Below are 24,979 nucleotides of genomic sequence, written 5' to 3' on the forward strand. Positions count from 1 at the left end.
GATACGAGAGATCCCATGGCACAACCATGCTTCTGTCTGTAAAATGATCCCTGAACTTGAAATAGGTTGTGGAAGGACAAAGGTCCAGTAGGGTGCAGATCTGGTCCGGACTGAAATTAGTCCTGTTTTTTAGGTCACTGTCTAGTTGAAGACATTTCCTAACTCTACTTCATTGATCATCTTTACATGAAACACTTCTCAAAATCTGCAGCAGCAAACTTAAAGTACACCATGAAGACTAGTTTATGTCAACAAGTAAAGGTTTCCAGTTAGTCCCAATATGTTTTTAAAGCTCTATTATAAACATTTGTCTTCTACAAAATATAAACCTGAAGCAGTTTTTGTTGAGGGTGCGTCGATGTAGACTCTGATTATTCCTTCTTTTTTTTCCATTTTAACAGAAAACAGTAAATAGAGCGGCCTTTGGTCGTCTTTCCTTGTTTTATTCTCTTCCTCCACCAACAACACGTCTTCAGTGAAACACGTACTGCTGACAAGATTGTCCCCTTTCAGCTGCTGTAACCAACAACCCTCTATGTCTGCTTCTGTCTCCTTGAACCCCAGTGGGCCTCAGCAGATGGCCGCTCACACTGAGCCTGGTTCTGCTGGAGGTTTCTTCCTGTTCAAAGGGAGTTTTTCCTCTCCACTGTCGCTACAAGCATGCTTAGTGTGAGGGATTGCTGAAGAGTCAATGAGTCGATGCAATCAGCTGGTTTTCCTTAGATAGAAAACGGATCGGGTAGGGACACATACGCTGGCATGCGTTGATGCCATGTATGTCGACATGTTTCAGCGTGTTCATAACTTATCCGCCGTATAGAAACGTTTTTCTTAGATGTTTCGTACGTCAGGCAGACGCTGGTCTAATCTTTAACTGGGGCTTAAGATGTGATTTTTTTTTTTTTTTGCTTTTAGAAATGAATTCCTGAAAACAATAAATGAATTTTGCAAATAAAAAGCCCCGTTTTTGATCCACTGTGTGAAAGGCGGCCCTCTAACTTCTTTCAGCGTGTTCGTTGATCTCTGAGCTCCGTCCAAACACACCTGATCCTCTCCATGATCCCAGCAATCCCCCCGTTAGTCGTCCTGATCTGGCTTTAAGCTGCAGCGCCGCTTTAAAGCGGGACTGATCATTGAACAGGGAGGCAGCAGCGTTTACATTCTGACAGCGCTGGCTTTTTAAAGTTTTTGGGGCCCCCTGCTCGGCCCCCCCCCCCGCTCCTGTGGTTGATGTGAGAGGCCCCGGTGAATCAAAGCTCGGATCAGAGTCTCCAGGGATTTTGGGCAGGTTTTAATGCCTACCTGAGGGACTGATGCTTCTCTGACACCATGTCGATATTTTCTCTCTCCAGCTGAGCTGAATCAGAGCCTCTCTGCTCTTAACTACCCTGACCCCCCCACCCTCCTCACCAACTTTAAAAACAAACTCAGGCTTGTCTGAGCTAAGCTCACGTTGTCTGGTTTTTGATCTCCATTCGCTCTGCGCTTAACATCGACTTTCCTTCTTTATTTAGTTTAAATGTTGAAGCCGGAGGACTTTGTCTCGTGTTCAATAAGCGCCTCACTTTCCCAGGATTAATGAAAACCTAGAGAGGAACTTAGCAGGTCTGAGGCTTTGATGCAGAGATCTGCTGCTGGAAAAGATGAAGGAAAGAGAAATGAACTGCAGGGATGAAGATCTGCAGCGAGGCGCAGAGTTTAGGGTGAACATCTAAACCTCAGCCATGTTGGTTTCCATTTCTGACTTTTGTTTCTAAATCGATCAGGTTGATGTTTTGTGATGAAGAGTTTCCAGAGATGTGAAACCGGCTGCCAGCCGACAGATGCTCTGAATGTTGGGTCAAACATCATTGTATCGGAAAGTTAAAAGTCAAAGACGTTTTTAGCCTATTTTGAATTAAAGCACTCCAAAAACATGAGTTGTTTTTTTAAAACTATATGCACTTTTTAGAAGAAAAACAAGAAAAAGCTTTAAATACTATAAAAAATACAGTATTTGGTTATTTAACCCCTTCAGTTGTGTTCCTGTTTGGCTGTGACTCCATCCTGGAGAGAAATATCAGCTGTGCTGCTGCCATCAACACCTTTGTTTCTAGATGTTGGAGCTTGGCCTGTTTTCCAGTGTAGTCCTGTTTCTCTGACTGTGACTAACTGGATGTGCTCTCTTCATCCTCTGACATGGGAGCTGGCTCGGAGCTCGTCTGCCTGGCTGTGTGTTTCCTGGACGGGGCCGCCTGTGGAGCTGGTTGACAGTTGCCTTTTGTATCTATGCTTCTTTTTCTATGTCTGCTTCCGTCTCCTTGAACCCCAATGGGCCTCAGCAGATGGCCGCTCACACTGAGCCTGGTTCTGCTGGAGGTTTCTTCCTGTTCAAAGGGAGTTTTTCCTCTCCACTGTCGCTACAAGCATGCTTAGTGTGAGGGATTGCTGAAGAGTCAATGAGTCGATGCAATCAGCTGGTTTTCCTTAGATAGAAAACTTTGAATCAATCTGACTGGATGATCTGGTGAACTGGAAAGTGACCTGAGATGACATGATGTGAATTGGAGCTATAGAAATACACTGAATAGAATCGACCTTCAAGAAGCTCCAATCTCCGACTAGATGATTCCAAAGTGGGACCGTTAAGGACAAACTCTTCAATGAGAGTTTTTAAGGTAGTGAGAACTTTTTCACCGCATATTAGAGCATAAACAGGCAGCCGTTTGCTCTACAGGCTGATTGTCTGTGTTCTGTAATCCTCTCAGCAGAATAAAGATCCCAGCAGGAGTTCACCTTCTCCGCTCTCAGCAGAATAAACTCAGCCCCCAACGTTTCCCACCTCTTCACCCGTCTTCTTTGGTACGGCTGTGAATTTTAGGAGACCGCTGGCCTCCATCTCATGTATTCTTCTATTATTGATGTTCCACAAAACTGTTGTTTTCCCTCTCAGAAACGGATAATCCAAAGATCTGCGGTTGTTTGTGATCAATACGATCTCACAGCTGGACGTGAGAAAAACCTCCACTTCTGCAAATGTTTCGCCACAACATGGCCGACAGATACCTCCCAGTTACAACCCATCCCTGCTGGGTGAATACTTTCAAAGATCCTAATTTTAATTACAAAATAAAAGACTGCTCACACCCCTTGTTGAAATAGGTCCATATTCTGTTAAGCTTCTATTTATTTTTGATTTGTCAGGTTCAATCATAACATTATTTTTCCATTAATAATGGTTTCTTACCCAGTTAGTACATATATATATATATATATATATATATATATATATATATATATAGAGGTCAAATGTTTGAGTTGCTTTTTCCGTCAATATAACCTGCGCTATATTTCAGCTCATGATTCTCACCGGATAAACTTTAGTATTTCTGAAATAATCAAGAGATACTCTAAAATTTTTAACATTGAACAATAAAAAAACTGTAATTTCTGCCCTCGAGCCACTTAAATTATTACAACATATTTTTCTAATGGTTCATATACAGGTGCTGGTCATAAAATTAGAATATCATGAAAAAATAGATTGATTTCAGTAATTCCATTTAAAAAGTGAAACTTGTATATTATATTCATACATTACATACAAACTCATATATTTCAGATGTTTATTTTGTTTAATTTTGATGATTACAAATGACAACAAATGAAAATCTCAAATTCATCATATCAGAAAATTAGAATATTACTGAAGACCAATAAAAACAAAGGATTTATAGAAATGTTGGCCAACTGAAAAGTATGAACATGAAAAGTATGAGCATGTACAGCACTCAGTATTTAGTTGGGCCTCCTTTGGCCTGTATTACTGCAGCAATGCGGCGTGGCATGGAGTCGATCAGTCTGTGGCACTGCTCAGGTGTTATGATAGCCCAGGTTGCTCTAATAGTGGCTTTTAGCTCTTCTGAATTGTTGGGTCTGGTGTATTGCATCTTCTTCTTCACAATACCCCATAGATTTTCTATGGGGTTAAGGTCAGGAGAGTTTGCTGGCCAATTAAGAACAGGGATACCATGGTCCTTCAACCAGGTACTGGTAGCTTTGGCACTGTGTGCAGGTGCCAAGTCCTGTTGGAAAATGAAATCTGCATCTCCAAAAAGTTGGTCAGCTGCAGGAAGCATGAAGTGCTCTAAAACTTCCTGGTATGTGGCTGCGTTGACCCTGGACCTCAGAAAACACAATGGACCAACACCAGCAGATGACATGGCACCCCAAACCGTCACTGACTGTGGAAACTTTACACTGGACTTCAAGCAATGTGGATGAAGTGCCTCTCTTCTTTTCCTCCAGACTCTGGGACCTTGATTTCCAAAGGAAATGCAAAATTTACTTTCATCAGAGAACATGACTTTGGACCACTCACCAGCAGTCCAGTCCTGTTTCTCTTTAGCCCAGGCAAGACGCTTCTGACGCTGTCTGTGGTTCAAGAGTGGCTTGACACAAGGAATGCGACAGCAGAAACCCATGTCTTTCATACGTCTGTGTGTGGTGGTTCTTGAAGCACTCACTCCAGCTGCAGTCCACTCTTTGTGAATCTCCCCCACATTTTTGAAGGGGTTTTGTTTCACAATCCTCTCCAGGGTGCGGTTATCTCTCTTGCTTGTACACTTTTTTCGACCACATCTTTTCCTTCCCTTCGCCTCTCTATTAATGTGCTTGGACACTGAGCTCTGTGAACAGCCAGCCTCTTTAGCGATGACCTTTTGTGTCTTGCCCTCCTTGTGCAAGGTGTCGATGGTCGTCTTTTGGACAACTGTCAAGTCAGCAGTCTTCCCCATGATTGTGTAGCCTATAGAACTAGACTGAAAGACCATTTAAAGGCTTTTGCAGGTGGTTTGAGTTAATTAGCTGATTAGAGTGTGGCACCAGGGGCCATCAATTTTGAACCTTTTCACAATATTCTAATTTTCTGATATGATGAATTTGAGATTTTCATTTGTTGTCATTTGTAATCATCAAAATTAAACAAAATAAACATCTGAAATATATGAGTTTGTATGTAATGTATGAATATAATATACAAGTTTCACTTTTTAAATGGAATTACTGAAATCAATCTACTTTTTCATGATATTCTAATTTTATGACCAGCACCTGTAAATACAGTTTTTTAAACTATATAAAGAAACATTGTTTGATTTAAGAAATAAGTCACTAAATATATATATATATATTTTTTTTTATATTTAGAGGAAGTAGATTATTTATTGCTTAAATAACATAAATTACATAAATAGTTTGGTTTTAAATTTTACAGTGTGGTAAAATTTCATTGCTTTTATTTCCAAACTATCAGATCTGTTTTTTCCTGAAATCGACACGTTGCATTATTCTTATTGCTTCTCTATTGGCTGTAGGTTTGTTTTATACATATTACCAGGCAGACGAGCTCCGAGCCAGCTCCCATGTCAGAGGATGAAGAGAGCACATCCAGTTAGTCACAGTCAGAGAAACAGGACTACACTGGAAAACAGGCCAAGCTCCAACATCTAGAAACAAAGGTGTTGATGGCAGCAGCACAGCTGATATTTCTCTCCAGGATGGAGTCACAGCCAAACAGGAACAGACCAGATGAAGCTACTATGAGAAAAAGCAGAGAGAGCAGAACGTTAGAGATTGAACTAACAGATTCTGCAGAGTGGGAGAATAGAGATAGAATGAAGCAGAATGATGAAAAAGGGGTCCCTATGTCCTCCAGCAGTCTAAGCCTATAGCAGCAGAACTATAGAGATAGATCAGGATAACCTGAGCCACTCTAACTAGAAGCTTTATCACTGCTGATGTCGTTCCAAACAGACGCTGGTAACATCCGTCTGCAGCCTGCAGGGAAGCAAACTAGAAACCTGCTGCTCTGGTAGACGTGATCCCGCTGGAGGCAGTGGCGTTGCTAGAGTTTAATGGGGCTCCAAGCAAGACATTTGTGGGGCCTCCACCCCACCTCTGCACGCAAAAGAAAAAATAAAGTTTTGGGAGAAATAAATGCACAATTTCTAGAGCATTTAAGATGTATACTGAAAAAAATAGACTAGAATAGATTAGTGGTTCTCAAAGTGAGGTCCAACAGAAGTCCATGACAGCCCAGGCCTATCAATAATCATTGTAAATAATTTGACACCAACAAAATATATAAAATATAAACTTTAGTTTATTACAAAAGTGCACTGTAAATTGTTAAACTTCAAATATAAAAAGTAAAATCTAGTAAATAATTAAACAATGTAGGAAGCCATATAAAAAATTTAATAGCCTTAACACATGCAGTGGAGATAAATTATACTAAATTAAATAAATAATTAAAAAATAGGCTCAATATTAGCAGGTTAGCTGCTAATATTGATGTTTCTTGTTAAGCAGCATTCATCATGATTAATTGTTAGCTATGTCCCTTTGGAGTCTGTGACAATACAGTAAGTCAGTAGGTAAAATGCTCTTACCACTGTCTTTCTTTCGTTTTTCCTCTTTTTCTTTTCTCTGTCTCTTTTTTTTCTGCCCCACTGGGATAACTCCTCTTCATGACTCTCTCGTGGAAGGTTGGAAACTAAACATCTTTTTTATGAATGTAAAGAAGTATTAAACTTATGGGATCAACTTCGAAACTTTCTGTCTTCTAAAACAATAAATTTAGATTTTATTTCCTGGCAAAACATTCATTTCGGTTTATCCATTAAAGAAAAAAATTTGGAATTTTTAATCAATATTCTAATAATTGTAACAAAGTATTATATCCATAAATGTCGCTATGCAAAATGCTCCCTCTCAATCTCTGCTCTCAAAAATGAACTTTCCCTTTTCAAAAGATGTCTGAGAAAGATGCAGAATTTAAATGCAATTAAATTGTTTGAGTTAATTGAAGAATTTCAGTTGGTAGTCCCCACTGATTAATTTACTTTAACTACTATTATTATTTTATTTATTTTTATTTATTTTATTTTATACTTTGTTCCAGCCTGTGTATTTAATTGTATTTTTCAAAAGCAGGAGTTGTGATATTTCTTCTTGTATTGGAATATTTGTTATTGACTTGTTATTTCAGATTGTTATTGTTTTCTTATATATTCAATAAAAAAAAAAAAAAGGTTGGGAAGCTTTACGACAGAGGTCACCTTTTGCAGAGTCGCCAGCAGCGTCAGATGCAGGCTGAAGGCATTGGGTGGGGTTTTTGACTATGGTGTCATTTCATTGTAAAGTAAATCCCCAGTCTTGTCATTGCTGTGAAGTACAATTTGTCAGCCATTGGGGGCCCCCTAGAGGCCGGGGCTCCAAGCAACTGCCTGGCTTGCCTGTCCACAAGCCCCGCCCCTGGCTGGAGGTACATTAATAAGACCTGGAACCATCTTGGACCAAACTGTGGATCCCACTAATGGCTTTAACCTTTGACCTCCATGAGCTCCACATCCTCCTCATTCATTCACTGAGTCGGTCGGTGGGTTTTTCTCCTCCCGCCTCGCCGCTGCCTTTAATCAGCTTTCAGGCTGAGCCTCCAACAGGTTATTGATGGTATTGATCAGCTGCAGTTTAACATTTTTCTCATCATCTCTGGTCTCTGATCCCTGTGGAACCTGAGGACAACCTGCAGCCTTTGAAGAGTTTGGTATCTGACTGGTGGGAGAAGTTTGAGGCCTGCTAACGAAGCGCAGTCCGTTTGGATGGAACTTTATTCAAGGCGAGTCGCAGACAGACTCTGAGTTTCACAACTGATCCGTTTGTAGAAACTATACTTCCAGAGAATCACCTGAAGCTTCAACACGAGCAAAACAAACCAACACATCCGTCATGAACCGACATGTGAAGACAGGAAGTTTAATACTGAGACGGACGAGCGAGAAGGTTGGAGATGTGATACTAGAGGAAGAAGGAATCGATGCGTTCCTGCTTTGATCGCCATCAGATCAGTTCAGGAATCATTCCGTTCATTTAATGAGCTGCAGAAACTAGGAGGCTGATTTCATTCATATTTTATTATAAGAGGTTTGTTTTATTTGGAATCTAATCCTTTCCATCATTAGAGGGGAACCCTGGCATCAAACGGCTTTAACAAAGTTTCATCTCCAGCTTTTTGCAATAATTACTACATGGATGTAAAAAGTACTTTGATCAGACTTTGGATCCACCTGCTGCAGACATCAGCTGAGTTTAGAAGAAAGACCACAGAGTTTAAATGAGCTTCAGATCAAATAATCCAATCAGGAGCCAAAAAAATACTCAAATTAGAGCAGCAACACTGTTCTACATTTTCTAAATATATAAATATATTTTTTAGATGTGTAAGATAAATATTCAATCTTTAATGACGAGTAAAGCTGTTTGTTGTCGGATTGGTGACATAATTCCATAGATCTTCCCCCATAGACTCTGGTTAAAAGATAGGAGCATCCCAGAGCTGAAAGCAGCTTTATTCCCTCACCACCTTCCTCTGACGTCACAGTCGTCTGTTAGAAAGTGCGGCTGATTGACAGGTTTATAGGATTATTTAGCTCCAAGGCTAGGCTAACTGCATGCAGCGAGGCTAAGGCTTTATTCTGCTTCCCTGCCTCCTTTTCCAAACGTCAGGATCTGAGCCAGCATGGATAAAGACAGCTAGGTCTGATTTAAAGCATTTTGTAGAACATTTTAGAAGGTTTTTTGTTGTTGGCATTCATGTAAATATACCGTATTTTTCTGACTAGAAGTCGCACTTTTTTTCATGGTTTGGCTGGCCATGCGATAGCCTCGTGAGACCATCCTGATCTCGCGAGCTTTCAAGGTTTCACTCGCAGATCAGTCTGGAGACTCTCCGTTGAAGAAAATTTGGAGCCGTTCACCAAACGAACGTCCAATCAGCGTTGGCTTTGAGGCGGGTTGAGGTGTGACGCAACGAGAAGCGCGACAGTTCAGTCTAAAGAACATGACGGCTTCAGCCGATGAAACTAGCGTTAGCGTGGCTATCGCGCAAGTTTTATCGGAATTACAGAGTATTTCTTCACTGAAAGAAGAGCAAAACACTGCTCTGGAGGCTTTTCTCAGAGGAAAAGATGTTTTTGCTCTTCTCCCGACTGGTTTCAGCAAGAGTTTGATCTATCAATTGGCTCCTCTTCGTCGTCGCTCTGTTAGTACGTCATATGCTTCGTTGATCTGATTGGTTTATTTGGCCCGTCTATCACCAACATAGGCCAATCAGCTAACCAGTATTTTCGCCCCTTCCCAAAATTATTTCAACGGAAGGTTTCCAGATGGAAATGCGGAGCAAATCCATCTGGCGGAGTCAGGTTAGCCATGCGACTCTGGTGCGTAATATATAAAATTTTTTCACCATGAGAGGGCACTGTGTGGCTTTGCACACAACAACACGCATTTCATTTATGCCAATGAAAGAAAAAAACGTTACAACTTACCACAAAAAACAAATTAGCATTACAACGACGACGACTGAACAGAAATATGCCACCCTAGAGAAATTCATATACTGCTGAATTCAAGCTGAAAGTAATTAAATATGCAGAGAAAATGGCAATAATTTTATTTGATGAAATAAAATCGAACCAAAATGAAGAATGACTCCTTGATGGTGACCGCAGTTTTACTGACAGAGCCGCGGGGAACTAAGACCGAGCGGTAAAATGTTCTAACAGCAAACTGATCAAAAGTATAAATTAGGATATAAAATAGGCCTGTAGACGAATCCTTTTAAATGTACGCCTATTACAGTAGTGATAGTACTAATGATAGTAGTGGTGATATTTAAAACAACCAGAGTAGGCAACAGGGCAACTAGCGCGTTATCGCTGCTTCTCAGATTCCATGGATAGAATAACCTTTCAAAAAGGTGCGACTTTTAGTCCGGTGCATCGTTCGTTTTTCCGTCTTCATTATGCGTTTTTCGGCTCATGCGACTTTAACGCCTGAGTGGCGTATAGTACGAAAAATACCTTAAGATTAATTTGATTGGTTTTTGGTACAGGTCTATGTTGTGGCCATTTATGCTACATTTTTGCAATTTCTACCAATTTAGTTTTCTTCTTTGGGTATTTAGAAAATATTTAAGTGAATTTTGAACCAAAATTTGTAATAAATCTTTTATATTTGGAATTGCTTAGATGTCTTGCTGGTGGATTGTTTGGTAAATGTCTGATGTCGACGGGAAGTTTTGTTAAATTTTTTTTGATCACCTTTTTAGAGCTTCAACCATTAAATCAACATTATTTGTTTTGACTAAGTTGCAGGACATTTTTTAGTAATTATTTTTCCTTTTCTTCTACAATAAATGAGTCAAGTCTGAAGTGCGTACAAAGTCAAAACCAAAGTCTTTGTTGAAAATGTTCTTTTTTCAAACAGAAGGCCGGGGCAGTCTATTTTGAATGTTATAGCGCCGCCTGGAGGAACCTCCAGCAGCTGCCACTGGTAACAATGCTGGTGAAACGATTTCTATCCTACTATCTGTTAAGGTTTGAGGAGTTTTATACCATGGATTAAAATCACAGGCTGACCATCCAGAGCTTTTAAACTGGCTCTTAAAAAAAAGTCGCTCATATTCAGAATCCAAACTTCTGAAAGTTCTTTAAATCTGAAATGATTCCATCCTGTTCAATAAATGATCAGTGTTTTTAATTCAGAGTAATTTTCATGTGAATGTGCTTTACTGGAGGCATCCATGTTTGTCAAAGAACACTACTGCCACCTACTGGTTAGTGACATTGTCACGGTGCGGTATCGGCTGTTGATCAAGTCCCAGTGCTGTATCTGGTGTTTGTCACAACGCGCTATTATCCAAGTCATCTTGAAAACATTCTTCTTCCAAATGTTGGCTACATATTACGGGTTTTTTCTCTGGCCAGAAGTTCGATGGCAAATCCTCCCTCTTCAAGTTGGCGATCCAACGACCAACCCGTCCGTGGAGGATCAGGAATCAGAAAGGTGGAATAACTCTTTTTTTCACTTTTACCCGATGTATTCCAGCATCCAGCTGCCATGCACGTGGGCATTGTCAGTTTCACTATAGCTCTGGTGAATTTCAATGGTGAAGTCCTCTGGAAATCTTCAATAATTGTTGTTGATTGCAGATGTGTCTAGTAGTTCCCATTGATTTAGCTTGGAAAGCGGGGAGAATGGCGCTAGGCTTACCGCACCGTGACGTCACTGCTGGAGGGAGGGGCTACTATATTTGGGCCAAAATGGCCGCTCCCAGACTCAGTGATCGCAATGAAATTATTATTTTCATTTTTATTACTGAGTAATGCTAAATTTATTAAATCACAGCAAAGACATTAGTTGTAGGTATAAATAATGATCCATTATTCCTTATTATTATTTCGCTGTCCGGACTTTTCCTTCCAGATAATATTTCTGCGTCTTTGTTCAAAGTTGAGCTCCAGACTTGAGGACTCCTGTAGCTCCGGGCGCCGTTCTCAGGTTCTCTGCATCCAAAGGGAAAGTTTCCCAAACCGACGATCAACGACTGAACCTAAACGAAAGCAGCAAACTGAGAGGAAAAAATAAATAAACATGAGCCAAAGCTTCTTCATCGTCTTTATTAAACATCAACCCACATTTTTAGATTTTATAACGACACATTGATGAGGTGGAAGCAGCTGCGTTACACTGAGGGAAGCGCCTAAACATGCATCACTTCTCACAACATCAACACCAGGTTACTGTAAACGACGACGCCACCAAGCCGATGTGCCTAAAATCACTTCCAAATAAATTACTTTCTATAAATAATAACATTTGATTAAAGTCGCTGAGCAGTTCTGCAGCTTTTTTCTCCTGTTTAAGGTTCATCGCCTCTTTCTGCTCGGCTGCTCTCATCCTCCTCGCTCCTTGCTTACTCTTTGCCTCCCTTATTTTTCTCACCCGTCCTCCCCCAGGAGGCCGGCAAAAACATATTTTCCCCAAACTGTTAAGAGAGTGCTGCAGAAAGGGGGAGATTAAGATCTCAGAGCTGTCAGGATGTTGCAGAAATCCCTCTAATGCTTTTTCCCTTTAAGGAGGAGAAGAAGTTGTGAAAAGCTTTGACACGCTCGGCTTTCCAGGAGTCCGACGGCGGGAGAAGCTTTCCGACGGCCGAAGGAGCAAAGAGGGCGAGAAGCAGACTAGCTCTGTAGATATTTTACATAGATTCACAGGTGATTTATTTTGAATAAAACTAAAAGTTTATCAGCCTTCAAAGCAGGAAGGTCTGCAAATACTTGGTCCTAAATCTGCGGCGATAAGATCCGGTTTGAACCGGATTTACAGCAAAACACACAAATTCAACATTTAAAATAAAAACAATTATTCAATAAAAAGAAGATGGAAAAAAGGATCTAAATAAGGAAGAAGCTGTTCCCACTGAAAATGGGTGTGTTTGTTTCTGGGGTCAAAGGTCAGCAGTTTTTAACCTAAGTAATCAGAAATGATGCGATACCAGTTTTATTTACTGGTTTCTCCTCTGGAAAAGGTCCAAGTCGGACGAAAAAAACCCGAAAAGGTTCACTTTTTAAAGGAGAAATGTTTTAGTAACAGTCGGTAGAAAACAGAAAAAACGAGAAAGAAAATTGATGAAATGTTGGAATGAAGGGAAAACTTCCTGGTGTCTCTGCTGAAAACGATCCGCGGGAAAACAGAGTTCAGGGGAAGTTTAAAAGTAATCAACCTCTAAATGAAGGGAAAAAAAAATAAAATAAAGAGAAAATAAAATAATTTTTTTAGTGTTTTATAGAAGTTCAATGTTGATGTTAAAGATAACCGTTAAGCTAAGGATCACATGGAGCAAAACCAGCCAATCAGCAGCGAGGAACCGGGAACGCTGCACACGGGATGAGACGTTCACTGCAGCCACGGAAACGGCAGCTCCGGTCAGACCGACTCAGACTCAGAGAAATACTGGGGAAAATTTGCTTTACTGGCGGCAGCGTCCGAACCCCAACCCGGTCCGAGACATAACCGGTCCGAGCGAGAACCGGTCCGAACCCGACCTGGTCCGAACCTAACCCGGTCCGAGCGATAACCAGTCTGAGCTGGAACCGGTCCGAGCTGGAGCCAGTTTGAGGTGAAAATGTGTTAAACTTTGAAAAAAAAAATGTCTGGCTGCAAAAACACAGCGGAGAAGTGAGGATGGCGTCTGAGAAGGTTCGTTGTTCACGAACAGAACCGTTGGACCGCCCGGGTTTAACGACGAACCGAACCGTCGGACCGCCCGGGTTTAACGACGAACAGAACCAACGGACCGCCCTGGAGTTCTTTCGATCAAGAATAGAAACAAGGTAAAAATTCTGCAGAACCAGCAGCAACAGCAGATAAATAGGAACCATAAGACCCAAAAAAACCAACATCAACACCAATCAGAAAATGAACAGAACTTCTTCGCCATGATGCTGTAGCAGATAAAGCAGGAACCAAACCTGGACCCGAGTCCAGTTTGGACCTTTCTCTTCTAAACCTTTTCATTCAGGTGGTGAAAACCATCAGAACCACCGCATGCATCTGCCTTTGATCCCAAACCGCCAGGCGGGTCCAGGTCCGTCCGACGGCGCCATCGGGGCTACACCATGAAGCGGTGCTCCTTGCCGTCGTGGGCCATCAGGATGACGTTACGGTTGGAGGTCCAGATGAGGCGCGCGAGCTTCAGCTGGTTCTGGGATCCCGGGGAAGCGGGTTGCACCGGAGGAACCTGGTAGGTCTTGATACAGCGGAGCTGCGGCGCCGAGTTCAGCATCCCGATGCTGCCCAGCAGACCGGTGTTCATCTGGCAACGGACAAAAGAACCTTTAGATTTCCAGAACCTCATCAATTAGACCCAGAAAGAGGAACAGAACTAGAACTTTCTTAGGACCTATTTTAGTCCAGTTTACTGGCCTGGTCACTAGATTCCTGTTATAAAAACTCAAATATCTCCCATTCAAAATGGCCGATAGTTTTGCTAACAGTTGGAATCCATGCAGGATTTATAAACATCATCTCATCACTTTAGGCTGCATTTATGTACGTTGTTCACCTGCTGTTGGATCACTGACCTTCTGTCTCTCTGACTCTGCTGGACCTCAGTTTTACCGATCTATGGGGGGGGTGGGGTGCTGTATGTGATGCGGAAAGCCAGGCAACGCCATCGACCTCCAGTTATTGACAGGAAAAAAGCTTCGTCTCTGTTTTGCTCCACTACCGTACATCACAGCCACACCCATTCCCTGACTGGCTAATTCAACGCAACATTTTAAAATCCTGCTTCATTTTGCTCTGTTTTATCTCTGAGTCCCGCTTGTTCAAACCACCTTAAAGAGTCCGACAGGATTTATAAACATTGACTATTCATATTAAAAATCCTAAGAGAATTTATAAACACTGGCTCATCATGTTAAAGAGCCCAACAGGATTTATAAACATTGACTATTCATATTAAAAATCCTAAGAGAATTTATAAACACTGGCTCATCATGTTAAAGAGCCCAACAGGATTTATAAACATTGACTATTCATATTAAAAATCCTAAGAGAATTTATAAACACTGGCTCATCATGTTAAAGAGCCCAACAGGATTTATAAACATTGACTATTCATATTAAAAATCCTAAGAGAATTTATAAACACTGGCTCATCATGTTAAAGAGCCCAACAGGATTTATAAACATTGACTATTCATATTAAAAATCCTAAGAGAATTTATAAACACTGGCTCATCATGTTAAAGAGCCCAACAGGATTTATAACCATTGACTATTCATATAAAATAAGCTAGACATAGTTTATAATCATGGGGTCTTTTGCAAGAAGTGTTTGCTAGCTGGCTAGCTCAAGCCAGCTAGCAAACGCGTCCTGGGTTCATATCCATGCTGGGGGAAATGAGCTGCCAGTGTGGGTCCTTAGGCAGGACGCTTCACGCTAATGCCTGCTTTGGGGGAGCGGCGGCCTGGTGGTTAGGGCATTTTGCTTGGGCTCCAGAGGTTCTGAGTTTGAGCCCCACTCCCACAGACTGCCACTCTGGGTCCCTGAGCAAGACCCTTCACTGCTCCCCAGGCGCCGCACAATGGCAGCCCACTGCTCCCCAAGGGGAGGGGTTAAATGACGGGGGAGGGAATTCTGTTCTCTGTAAAAACACTGTAAAAAAAAAAAAAAGAAAAAAAAAAGGGATATTATACAAACAAATTTGTTCCTAAATCATCAGTCAGCTGATTTAGGAGAAAATGTCTCAATCAAAATTTTTCTCCTGTTTCTAATCATCTCACAGGTAGGAACTCATTTTCCTCCCTTTTATAAAACAAGTGGTTAATAAAATTTTTGTAGATTTGTGTCTGATCTCAGAACTAATGCAGTTTTTATTGCTTTTATTCAAATTAGGCCGATTAAAGATAAACTAACTAATTTGGACCTTATCCTCATGGCTCTACTTCCAGGTTCTGACAGGAGACTCGCTGCTTCTGTCCATGGTGCTGAACTATGAGGAGGCTGAAACTGGACCACTTCAGAGTGCGGGGGGGGGGGGGGGGGGGGGGGGGGGGGACAGGACAGACAGCAGAAACTCTATCGTTACCCCGACAAAGCGTCTGCTAGCTAATTACCACAGCAGCCGTCCTGCCGGCGCGCTCGCAGTGGTTTATGCTTACAGTAATGCCATTACTCTGAGAGGGTGTGTGATGGGAGGGGGGCATGTCAGAGGTCGTAAAGACCTTTCATTAAAAATACCAGTTCTGGGAAGGGAAAGCAGGCATGTTAGACTCTGTTTATTAGCCACACGTGTAGCTGCTGTTCCTGGAAATAATCTCTGCTCAGATCAAAGAAACTATTGAGCTTATTTCAGAATATGAGCAGGAATTAAAACTAAATTATCTGCAGAAAGAAATGAGGAAACCTTCAACAATTTTAATAAATCAACAAACTGGAGAAATAATGTTTTGTTATGAAAAGATTTCAATAAGCATTAAAGTCATAAAGATGTTTGTTTCCCTGCAGCTGATCTGGTCTCTTTAAATCAGCATGATGTCGTTTCTCTGGTAGCTTTTTAGCTCAGATTAGCCGCGTCACTCAGACACAGATCTGAAAACGGTTTCCCAAAATAAAAACATTGATTTTAATGTTGTGATAAAGGTTTATTCTGACTCTGCTGGGTCCCTTTATAATAGATCTGTTAATGATAGATGTTCTCCGCTTCCTTTTCAAACCATTTAAAACTAACAAATTTAAGGGAGTTATCTGTTATTATTCTTGCACTAAAGTTTTAGCCACAAAAATTAAAAACTATTAAAGGCCTTTGATCAAGTAAATTCTCTTCAATAAACCCATCTTGAGTGAATTATGTGTAAAAGCGAAAAGGTTGCGGTTAGAATCTGACAGCAGATGAAGATCAGAGCTAAATGGTCTCTGAGGACTGAGGTGGGATCTGCTTACCTGCCAGAAGCAGATGTGGCTGTCGGCGTTGGAGTAGGTCGCCAAGTACCGGCCGTCAGGGGCGAACGACACGGCCGTGATCGGACCTTTGTGGCCGTGGATGTTCTGCAGAGGAACACAGGAGAACTCTCAGAATATGGGAACCAAAGCAGAGAGATGGAGGGACAGATTAAGCTAACCCTTCCACCCAGATTCAGGAAAGATCCAGAGCAGGAGCAGAAGGAAAGCAAAGATCTAAACCCTCATTAACATGAAACATTTTAAATGGATGAAACCAACCTGGAGTCTGAGAACATAGAACAACGGAACCAGAAATGCAAGAAAAGTCTAAAACCTAAGAGCTGACGGAAGATGAGGATGTAGAAACAGTTCTAGGAATGATCTATAAATGAATCAAGGAGTAGTTCTAGGATTAGTTCTATGACTGTTTCTAGGAATAGTTCTATAATGGTTCTAGGAAAATTCCTAGAACCATTCCTAGAAATATTCCTAGAACCATTCCTAGAAACATTCCTAGAAACATTCCTAGAACTATTCCTAGAACCAGTCCTTGAACCAGTCCTAGAAATATTCCTAGAACTATTCCTAGAACATTCTTAGAAATATTCCTAGAAATATTCCTAGAACCATTCATAGAAATATTCCTAGAACTATTCCTAGAAATATTCCTAGACCTATTCCTAGAAACATTTCTAGAACTATTCCTAGAACCATTCCTAGAAACATTCCTAGAAACATTTCTAGAACTATTCCTAGAAATATTCCTAGACCTATTCCTAGAAACATTTCTAGAACTATTCCTAGAAATATTCCTAGACCTATTCCTAGAAACATTTCTAGAACTATTCCTAGAACCAGTCCTAGAACCAGTCCTTGAACCAGTCCTAGAAATATTCCTAGAACTATTCCTAGAACATTCTTAGAAATATTCCTAGAAATATTCCTAGAACCATTCATAGAAATATTCCTAGAACTATTCCTAGAAATATTCCTAGACCTATTCCTAGAAACATTTCTAGAACTATTCCTAGAAATATTCCTAGACCTATTCCTAGAAACATTTCTAGAACTATTCCTAGAAATATTCCTAGACCTATTCCTAGAAACATTTCTAGAACTATTCCTAGAAATATTCCTAGACCTATTCCTAGAAACATTTCTAGAACTATTCCTAGAACCAGTCCTAGAACCAGTCCTTGAACCAGTCCTAGAAATATTCCTAGAACTATTCCTAGAACATTCTTAGAAATATTCCTAGAAATATTCCTAGAACCATTCATAGAAATATTCCTAGAACTATTCCTAGAAATATTCCTAGACCTATTCCTAGAAACATTTCTAGAACTATTCCTAGAACCAGTCCTAGAACCAGTCCTTGAACCAGTCCTAGAAATATTCCTAGAACTATTCCTAGAACATTCTTAGAAATATTCCTAGAAATATTCCTAGAACCATTCATAGAAATATTCCTAGAACTATTCCTAGAAATATTCCTAGACCTATTCCTAGAAACATTTCTAGAACTATTCCTAGAAATATTCCTAGAACCATTCATAGAAATATTCCTAGAACCATTCCTAGAAATATTCCTAGAACTATTCCTAGAACATTCCTAGAAATATTCCTAGAACCATTCCTAGAAACATTCCTAGAACTATTCCTAGAACCAGTCCTAGAACCAGTCCTAGAAATATTCCTAGAACTATTCCTAGAACATTCTTAGAAATATCCTAGAACTATTCCTAGAACATTCCTAGAAATATTCCTAGAACCATTCCTAGAAACATTCCTAGAACTATTCCTAGAACCAGTCCTAGAACCAGTCCTAGAAATATTCCTAGAACTATTCCTAGAACATTCTTAGAAATATTCCTAGAAATATTCCTAGAACCATTCCTAGAAATATTCCTAGAACTATTCCTAGAACATTCCTAGAAATATTCCTAGAACCATTCCTAGAAACATTCCTAGAACTATTCCTAGAACCAGTCCTAGAACCAGTCCTAGAAATATTCCTAGAACTATTCCTAGAACATTCCTAGAAATATTCCTAGAACCAGTCCTAGAACATTCTTAGAAATATTCCTAGAACTATTCCTAGAACATTCCTAGAAATATTCCTAGAACCAGTCCTAGAACATTCTTAGAAATATTCCTAGAAATATTCCTAGAACCATTCCTAGAAACATTTCTAGAACTATTCCTAGAAATATTCCTAGAACCATTCCTAGAAATATTCCTAGAACTATTCCTAGGACATTCCTAGAAATATTCCTAGAACCATTCCTAGAAATATTCCTAGACCTATTCCTAGAAACATTTCTAGAACCATTCCTAGAAACATTTCTAGAACCATTCCTAGAAATATTCCTAGAACCATTCCTACAAATATTCCTAGAAACATTCCTAGAACTATTCTCCAGGGGCTCCATCTTTGCCGGACGCTCGCTGACGTTTTTTTGAGCCCACAGCTGCCGACCCTGAGCCATTTTTCTGTCCTGTAACGACCTGACCTGGAATAAACACAGTTACTTTTTTACTCCTGTTTTATAGTCTTTTTTTATCTGGTTTTATCCAGTTTGAGTTAAGAGTAGGAAATAACTTGCTCCCAGGAAAAGAACCGGTAGGGAAGCTCAGAACCATGTGTGTTTGTTTTGCCGGTGTGAGAAGAAGAGAAATCATTTATGGTATTTTGATTTTCTGTTTGCAGAACAACCTTTTCAGGGAGAACAGGGACGGTTCTTTGGTGATAAATAATCTAAAGTGTCTGTTTCTGCCAGCTGCTTTCAGGGCCGCTCTTCTCGCAGTAGAAGCAGCTCCAGAATGACCTCAGGAAAGCCTGGTTCTGCTGAAATAAGCCCATCAGCAGCTTCTGGCCCAACAGATGCCTCCAGAGCTCTGGGGAAAGAACTGCCTGCCGCTGCGCCGAGTGTAACGCAATAACTGCTCCCACCAGATGCGGGACGTGTAACCTAATAAAGGTCCTGTGACTGGGATTACAAACGCTCACCTCCAGATGAGATTAAGACGCGCCGCCTGCCTCGGGCATCAGGGCCTGAAATAATAACCAGTCTGAGGAAAATAATAACAGCACAATGAAAATCTCATATTTTCCATTCATTCTCTCCCTCCTTTATTGGAGGAAATCAGATTCCAGCTCGAATGAGAACCGAATTATTATTCCTCTCTTCACGCTTCGTCTTTCAGCTCTCAGTCTGTCCGGGACCCCCCCTTCCCACCTGGTGTTTGAAATAACAGTAGAGTACCTCCAACCACAGACCATCAGGAGCTCCAACAGGTCCGACCAGACATGGACCCCTGAGGCGGATCAGGATAAATATCTTCAGCGTTATCTCTGATCAGATAGTTGCTATAATATGAAACAGCGGAGCACAGGATGTCTGGAGGAACCAGAGGACTTTAAATGGTCTTGGGTTGTGAGAAATGAGACACCTGGTCCGGAGCGTGACACCGTGAAGACTGAGGAGCTCTCAGTGGTTCCCTCCATGGAGGAGCGGACAGAACGCTTTGATTTTACCAAGAAACCCAAAGATCTGGACCTCTGATCTAACAAGATAGAAGCTTTTTTTTTGGGCCCAAACTACCATCCCAACAGTGAAACATGGGGGTGGCAGCATCATGCTGGGTGTTTTATCAGCTGCAGGGAATGGATAACTGGACCATCGCAGAGAGAGATGGATGGAACTAGAAACAGAACCTGTGGGACAATTCAATTCTATTCAGTTTATTTCTATAGCTCCAATTCACATCATGTCATCTCAGGTCACTTTCCAGTTCACCAGATCATCCAGTCAGATTGATTCAAAGCTTTCTATCTAAGGAAAACCAGCTGATTGCATCGACTCATTGACTCTTCAGCAATCCCTCACACTAAGCATGCTTGTAGCGACAGTGGAGAGGAAAAACTCCCTTTGAACAGGAAGAAACCTCCAGCAGAACCAGGCTCAGTGTGAGCGGCCATCTGCTGAGGCCCACTGGGGTTCAAGGAGACAGAAGCAGACATAGAAAAAGAAGCATAGATACAAAAGGCAACTGTCAACCAGCTCCACAGGCGGCCCCGTCCAGGAAACACACAGCCAGGCAGACGAGCTCCGAGCCAGCTCCCATGTCAGAGGATGAAGAGAGCACATCCAGTTAGTCACAGTCAGAGAAACAGGACTACACTGGAAAACAGGCCAAGCTTCAACATCTAGAAACAAAGGTGTTGATGGCAGCAGCACAGCTGATATTTCTCTCCAGGATGGAGTCACAGCCAAACAGGAACAGACCAGATGAAGCTACTATGACAGGTTTCCCTTCCAGCAGGGCAGGGGGGGGGGGGTCAGACTGGAATCAGGTTAAAACTCCAAACCGCCTCTGGGTCTCAGCAGCAGAGCTGCTCTCTGATTGGCTGATTGATCGGTGGGCAGTCCACTGTGACAAACACTCTGATCATAATATATATGAAAGCATCAAAGTTTCATGCACATCCAACCATGTTGCTCCCGCCTTTCTAAAAACGCCTCATATTCAGTTATACAAACAAAAACAGGAAAAACAAAAACATTGAGCGGATCTAAAAACAGAACGCAGCCTGAAGAGGCTAACGATGAAACGTGACGCCTCTGCAGGAAGCTGCAGGTGAGCCTCCAGCATTGTGATGCTAATGCAGAGCATGAATGGCTGAACTCTCTGCTGCTATTTTTCCTGGATGCTCCTCCAGCTTCCCTCTGATGACAGGAGGCACAAAGCGAGGAGAGAAAGAAACAGATGCAGCTGAGAGGCGAAGATCTGTGAGCCGCGTTTTCTTTGTGTTCAATTAGCGGAGTGGGTAGAGTCTGTTAAAAAGGCAGAGTGGGCAGCTGGACGGAGCCACACGGTGAGTAATGCAGCTGACAAAGAGCCGTTCACGGAGGCTGATCAAAGCTGCGGCAGATGGTCAGGCAGGGCGCCGCTGCTCTACGGTTGAAGACACACTCAGGCTGAGCTGGATTAGCAGTAAACACTCCTTCTCTCCTCATCACCTACTGGGAACAAACTCCATCAAACCGGGTCGTTCTGAACCGGTTCATTGGTGCCATGAATCTCAACCAGGTCGACGGTTTGACAGGATCGGTTCTGATGGTTCTGATTCTGTGGATCTTTAAGTTTAATCCTAGAAATGAACAGAAACCTGGCCTGGATGTTCCTCTGCTGGGTTCTGAGGAGCATTTATGAGCCTTTATGGATTATCCAGAGGTGCAAACTAACTGCATGACTTGAAGCCTGACTTGTGACTCGGCTAAAACTCTGGCATACGCTGAACTTTCTATGTATTGTTTCTATTAATAGAGGATTTATAACGAGTCCAGAACTTCTGTTCAACGACATCCTAACTTCTGCATAACGCACGGCAGCGTAATGCCCGGGAAATGATGCACCAGCCAGTGTCCTGAAGGGGGCAGCGACGCGCCCAGAGGCACCCGGGCTGCAGAAAAAGATGACTTTGATGGCGATATTAACCTACCTGCTGTTTACCTCCCGCTAAACAGCAGGTAGGTAGGCTGCTAGGAAGTTTGTTGGTGCTGGGCGTGAACGCAGGGAGGATCCATCACTCACCTTCTGGCTCACCCTATGATGGGGTAGCCTCGTGAGACCATCGTGATCTCGCGAGCTTTCAAGGTTTCACTCGCAGATCAGTCTGGAGACTCTCCGTTAAAGAAAATTTGGAGCCGTTCACCAAACGAACGTCCAATCAGCGTTGGCTTTGAGGCGGGTTGAGGTGTGACGCAACGAGAAGCGCGACAGTTCAGTCTAAAGAACATGGCGGCTTCAGCCGATGAAACTAGCGTTAGCGTGGCTATCGAGCAAGTTTTATCGGAATTACAGAGTATTTCTTCACTGAAAGAAGAGCAAAACACTGCTCTGGAGGCTTTTCTCAGAGGAAAAGATGTTTTTGCTCTTCTCCCGACTGGTTTCACCAAGAGTTTGATCTATCAGTTGGCTCCTCTTCGTCGTCGCTCTGTTAGTACGTCATATGCTTCGTTGATCTGATTGGTTTATTTGGCCCGTCTATCACCAACATAGGCCAATCAGCCAACCAGTATTTTCGCCCCTTCCCAAAATTACTTCAACGGAAGGTTTCCAGATGGATATGCGGAGCAAATCCATCTGGCGGAGTCAGGTTAATGATGGGGATGAAGTCTGGAGGAGAACTGACGGTTTCCTCCTGTGAACCCCCTTTATACCAAAACGCTGCCAATACGCCATTATACAGTAGCTGGTAGTTAGAAACACGTTCAGCGCTCGTCTGGAAACACGTCAGATACGTTGATATGCGTTGGAGAGAAGTTCTGGATAAGTTACTCAGAGGTTTAGGATCAGCTAGACGCCACGACTGATGAGGAACTGATACTGAACGATAACTGACCTTAAACCGATGGCCCACGCTAGCATACGGCGGGAAATTTCTCGAGCATGATTAAAATTTCTTGCCGTATGTTGGGATGTTTCAGCCTACCTCAACATACCCATAACTTATCCATACCTTATCCAGCATATGCCAGCATTTTGCCAGATTTTTGAACGTCAGGAACACTCTGGTCTAAACAGTCAAGGTGTGACGGCGGCTCTACAAAGAAGTGATGACTTCAGCGTTTCTCCTTGAAATAACTTGATGTTTTCCTTCAAATAGTGAAATCAGTAAATCTGCATCGCTTGTTTCCTCACATTGGTAACGATCCTGCTTTATAAACACAAGCAGTGTTTGAAATGAACTTTCTGATTCACCAGCACAGGTAGATAAAAAAATAAATCAACCAAACATATGTTTTACCCGCCAAAATATTAAAGCAAAGAAAGAACGAGATGAATGTAAATGTACGCATTTTATTCCAATTTTATTTTTTCTAGAACAGTAGAACGATGAACCTTTTTGTTTTTTCGTTCTAGTAATAAAATTGAATAAAAGTTTTGGATTTGAGGTGAAAAAATGGGAAAAAGAGTTGGAAGGGCATGAATAGTTTTCTGTGGCACTGTGATTTAAAATAAAATAGAAGCCAGAGAGATAATTGTTATTTATGTTTTGTAAAATATTTGTTTGCTGTGAGACTCTATCCTCCGCTCCTTCTGACCACGCCGCCATCTCCAAACCGCATCTTTCTGGTTGGGGTTGTAGGTCAGGATTGTTTATCCTCCTGATCGCCATGTTTTCCTAAACCTGACTCCTGCTAAATATCGCCAAATAATGCCGCTACCTAACTAACTGCGAGCTCTTTCGGCAAAAGGAAATGACACAATTGCGTTCTGGAGTCATACAAGCTGACAGCAGAGGAACATGACGAAGTATCCACCAAAATGATGACTAATAAAATTACGAGAATAAAGTCTCAACGAAAATAGTCATAAAACTATAAGAATAAAGTTGTAACATAATGACAATAAATTTATAAATTGACAAGAATAAAGTTGCAAAGAGAACAGTCATAAAATTACGAGAATAAAGTCGTAAAAAAGTCATAAAATTACGAGAATAAAGTCGTAAAAAAGTCGTAAAATTACAAGAATAAAGTCTTAAAATTACGAGAATAAAGTCGTAAAATTACGAGAATAAAGTCGTAAAAAAGTCGTAAAATTACGAGAATAAAGTCGTAAAAAAGTCGTAAAATTCCGAGAATAAAGTCGTAAAATTCCGAGAATAAAGTCGTAAAATTACGAGAATAAAGTCGTAAAAAAGTCGTAAAATTACGCGAATAAAGTCGTAAAATTACGAGAATAAAGTCATAAAATTACGAGAATAAAGTCTCAACGAAAATAGCCATAAAACTATAAGAATAAAGTTGTAACATAATGACAATAAATTCATAAATTGACAAGAATAAAGAGAACAGTCATAAAATTACCAGAATAAAGTCGTAAAATTACGAGAATATAGTCGTAAAATTACGAGAATAAAGTCGTAAAAAAGTCGTAAAATTACGAGAATAAAATCGTAAAATTAGGAGAATAAAGTCGTAAAAAAGTCGTAATATTACGAGAATAAAGTCGTAAAAAAGTCGTAAAATTACGAGAATAAAGTCGTAAAATTACGAGACTAAAGTCGTAAAATTACGAGAATAAAGTCATAAAATTACGAGAATAAAGTCGTAAAAAAGTCGTAAAATTACGAGAATAAAGTCGTAAAATTACGAGAATAAAGTTATATTTTATAACAACTCTTCCCAGAATCCCTTTCTTCCCTAAACTGAGGAACGTGGAGCATCATGTGAAGTTCTACTTTAGCATCGGTTTGACAAATCAGGAAATCTTTTAGCAGCAGCATCAAACTGGGCAGGATGTCAAAGTGGACTCTGGTTGCTGATTGGTGGAGCTGGTTGGCCGTCATCTGCTGGGCGGAGCTTAAAGCTTTCTTTCTGAAACGGTTTGTTGAATGATGACTTTATTCTCGTAATGTTACAACTTTTTTCTCGAAACAAAAAAAAATTAAATAAAGTCTCTAGCCTGGCCGTAATACTCCGTCATAGAAAACTTGTGTTCACGTACGATTTTTTCTTTAAATCTTCTTCTTTGCGTCGCCGTTCACATTTCCAAATATATGTGATTGTATGTGATCTCCTGTGTGAGCTGCATTCATACAACATAAGTGTCCCGTGTGTGGACGCAATGACA

The 24,979-nt window shown here is 41.1% G+C and overlaps 1 protein-coding gene and 1 long non-coding RNA gene across 3 annotated transcripts in view; one reads left to right on the forward strand and one right to left on the reverse strand.

Moving 5' to 3' along the window:
- LOC119784894 overlaps positions 1-15,432 on the forward strand; it is a 38,520-nt gene extending 23,088 nt beyond the window's left edge. The window contains exon 3 of the long non-coding RNA XR_005280996.1: positions 15,343-15,432. This is a non-coding gene — a long non-coding RNA (uncharacterized LOC119784894). The remainder of the gene's footprint in view (positions 1-15,342) is intronic.
- The window catches only part of LOC119784891 (WD repeat-containing protein 7), a 152,084-nt gene continuing 140,072 nt past the window's right edge, over positions 12,968-24,979 (reverse strand). For both annotated transcript variants that reach the window (XM_038287157.1, XM_038287156.1), the window contains 2 exons: positions 16,334-16,438; positions 12,968-13,699 (listed from right to left, as the gene is read on the reverse strand). In XM_038287157.1, coding sequence (XP_038143085.1) covers positions 13,496-13,699; positions 16,334-16,438 — 309 coding nt within the window. In that variant the 3' untranslated portion in view covers positions 12,968-13,495. The remainder of the gene's footprint in view (positions 13,700-16,333; positions 16,439-24,979) is intronic.

This window comes from Cyprinodon tularosa, unplaced genomic scaffold (assembly GCF_016077235.1).
Source record: "Cyprinodon tularosa strain WSP-4 unplaced genomic scaffold, ASM1607723v1 ctg236, whole genome shotgun sequence".
Lineage (NCBI taxonomy): Eukaryota > Metazoa > Chordata > Actinopteri > Cyprinodontiformes > Cyprinodontidae > Cyprinodon > Cyprinodon tularosa.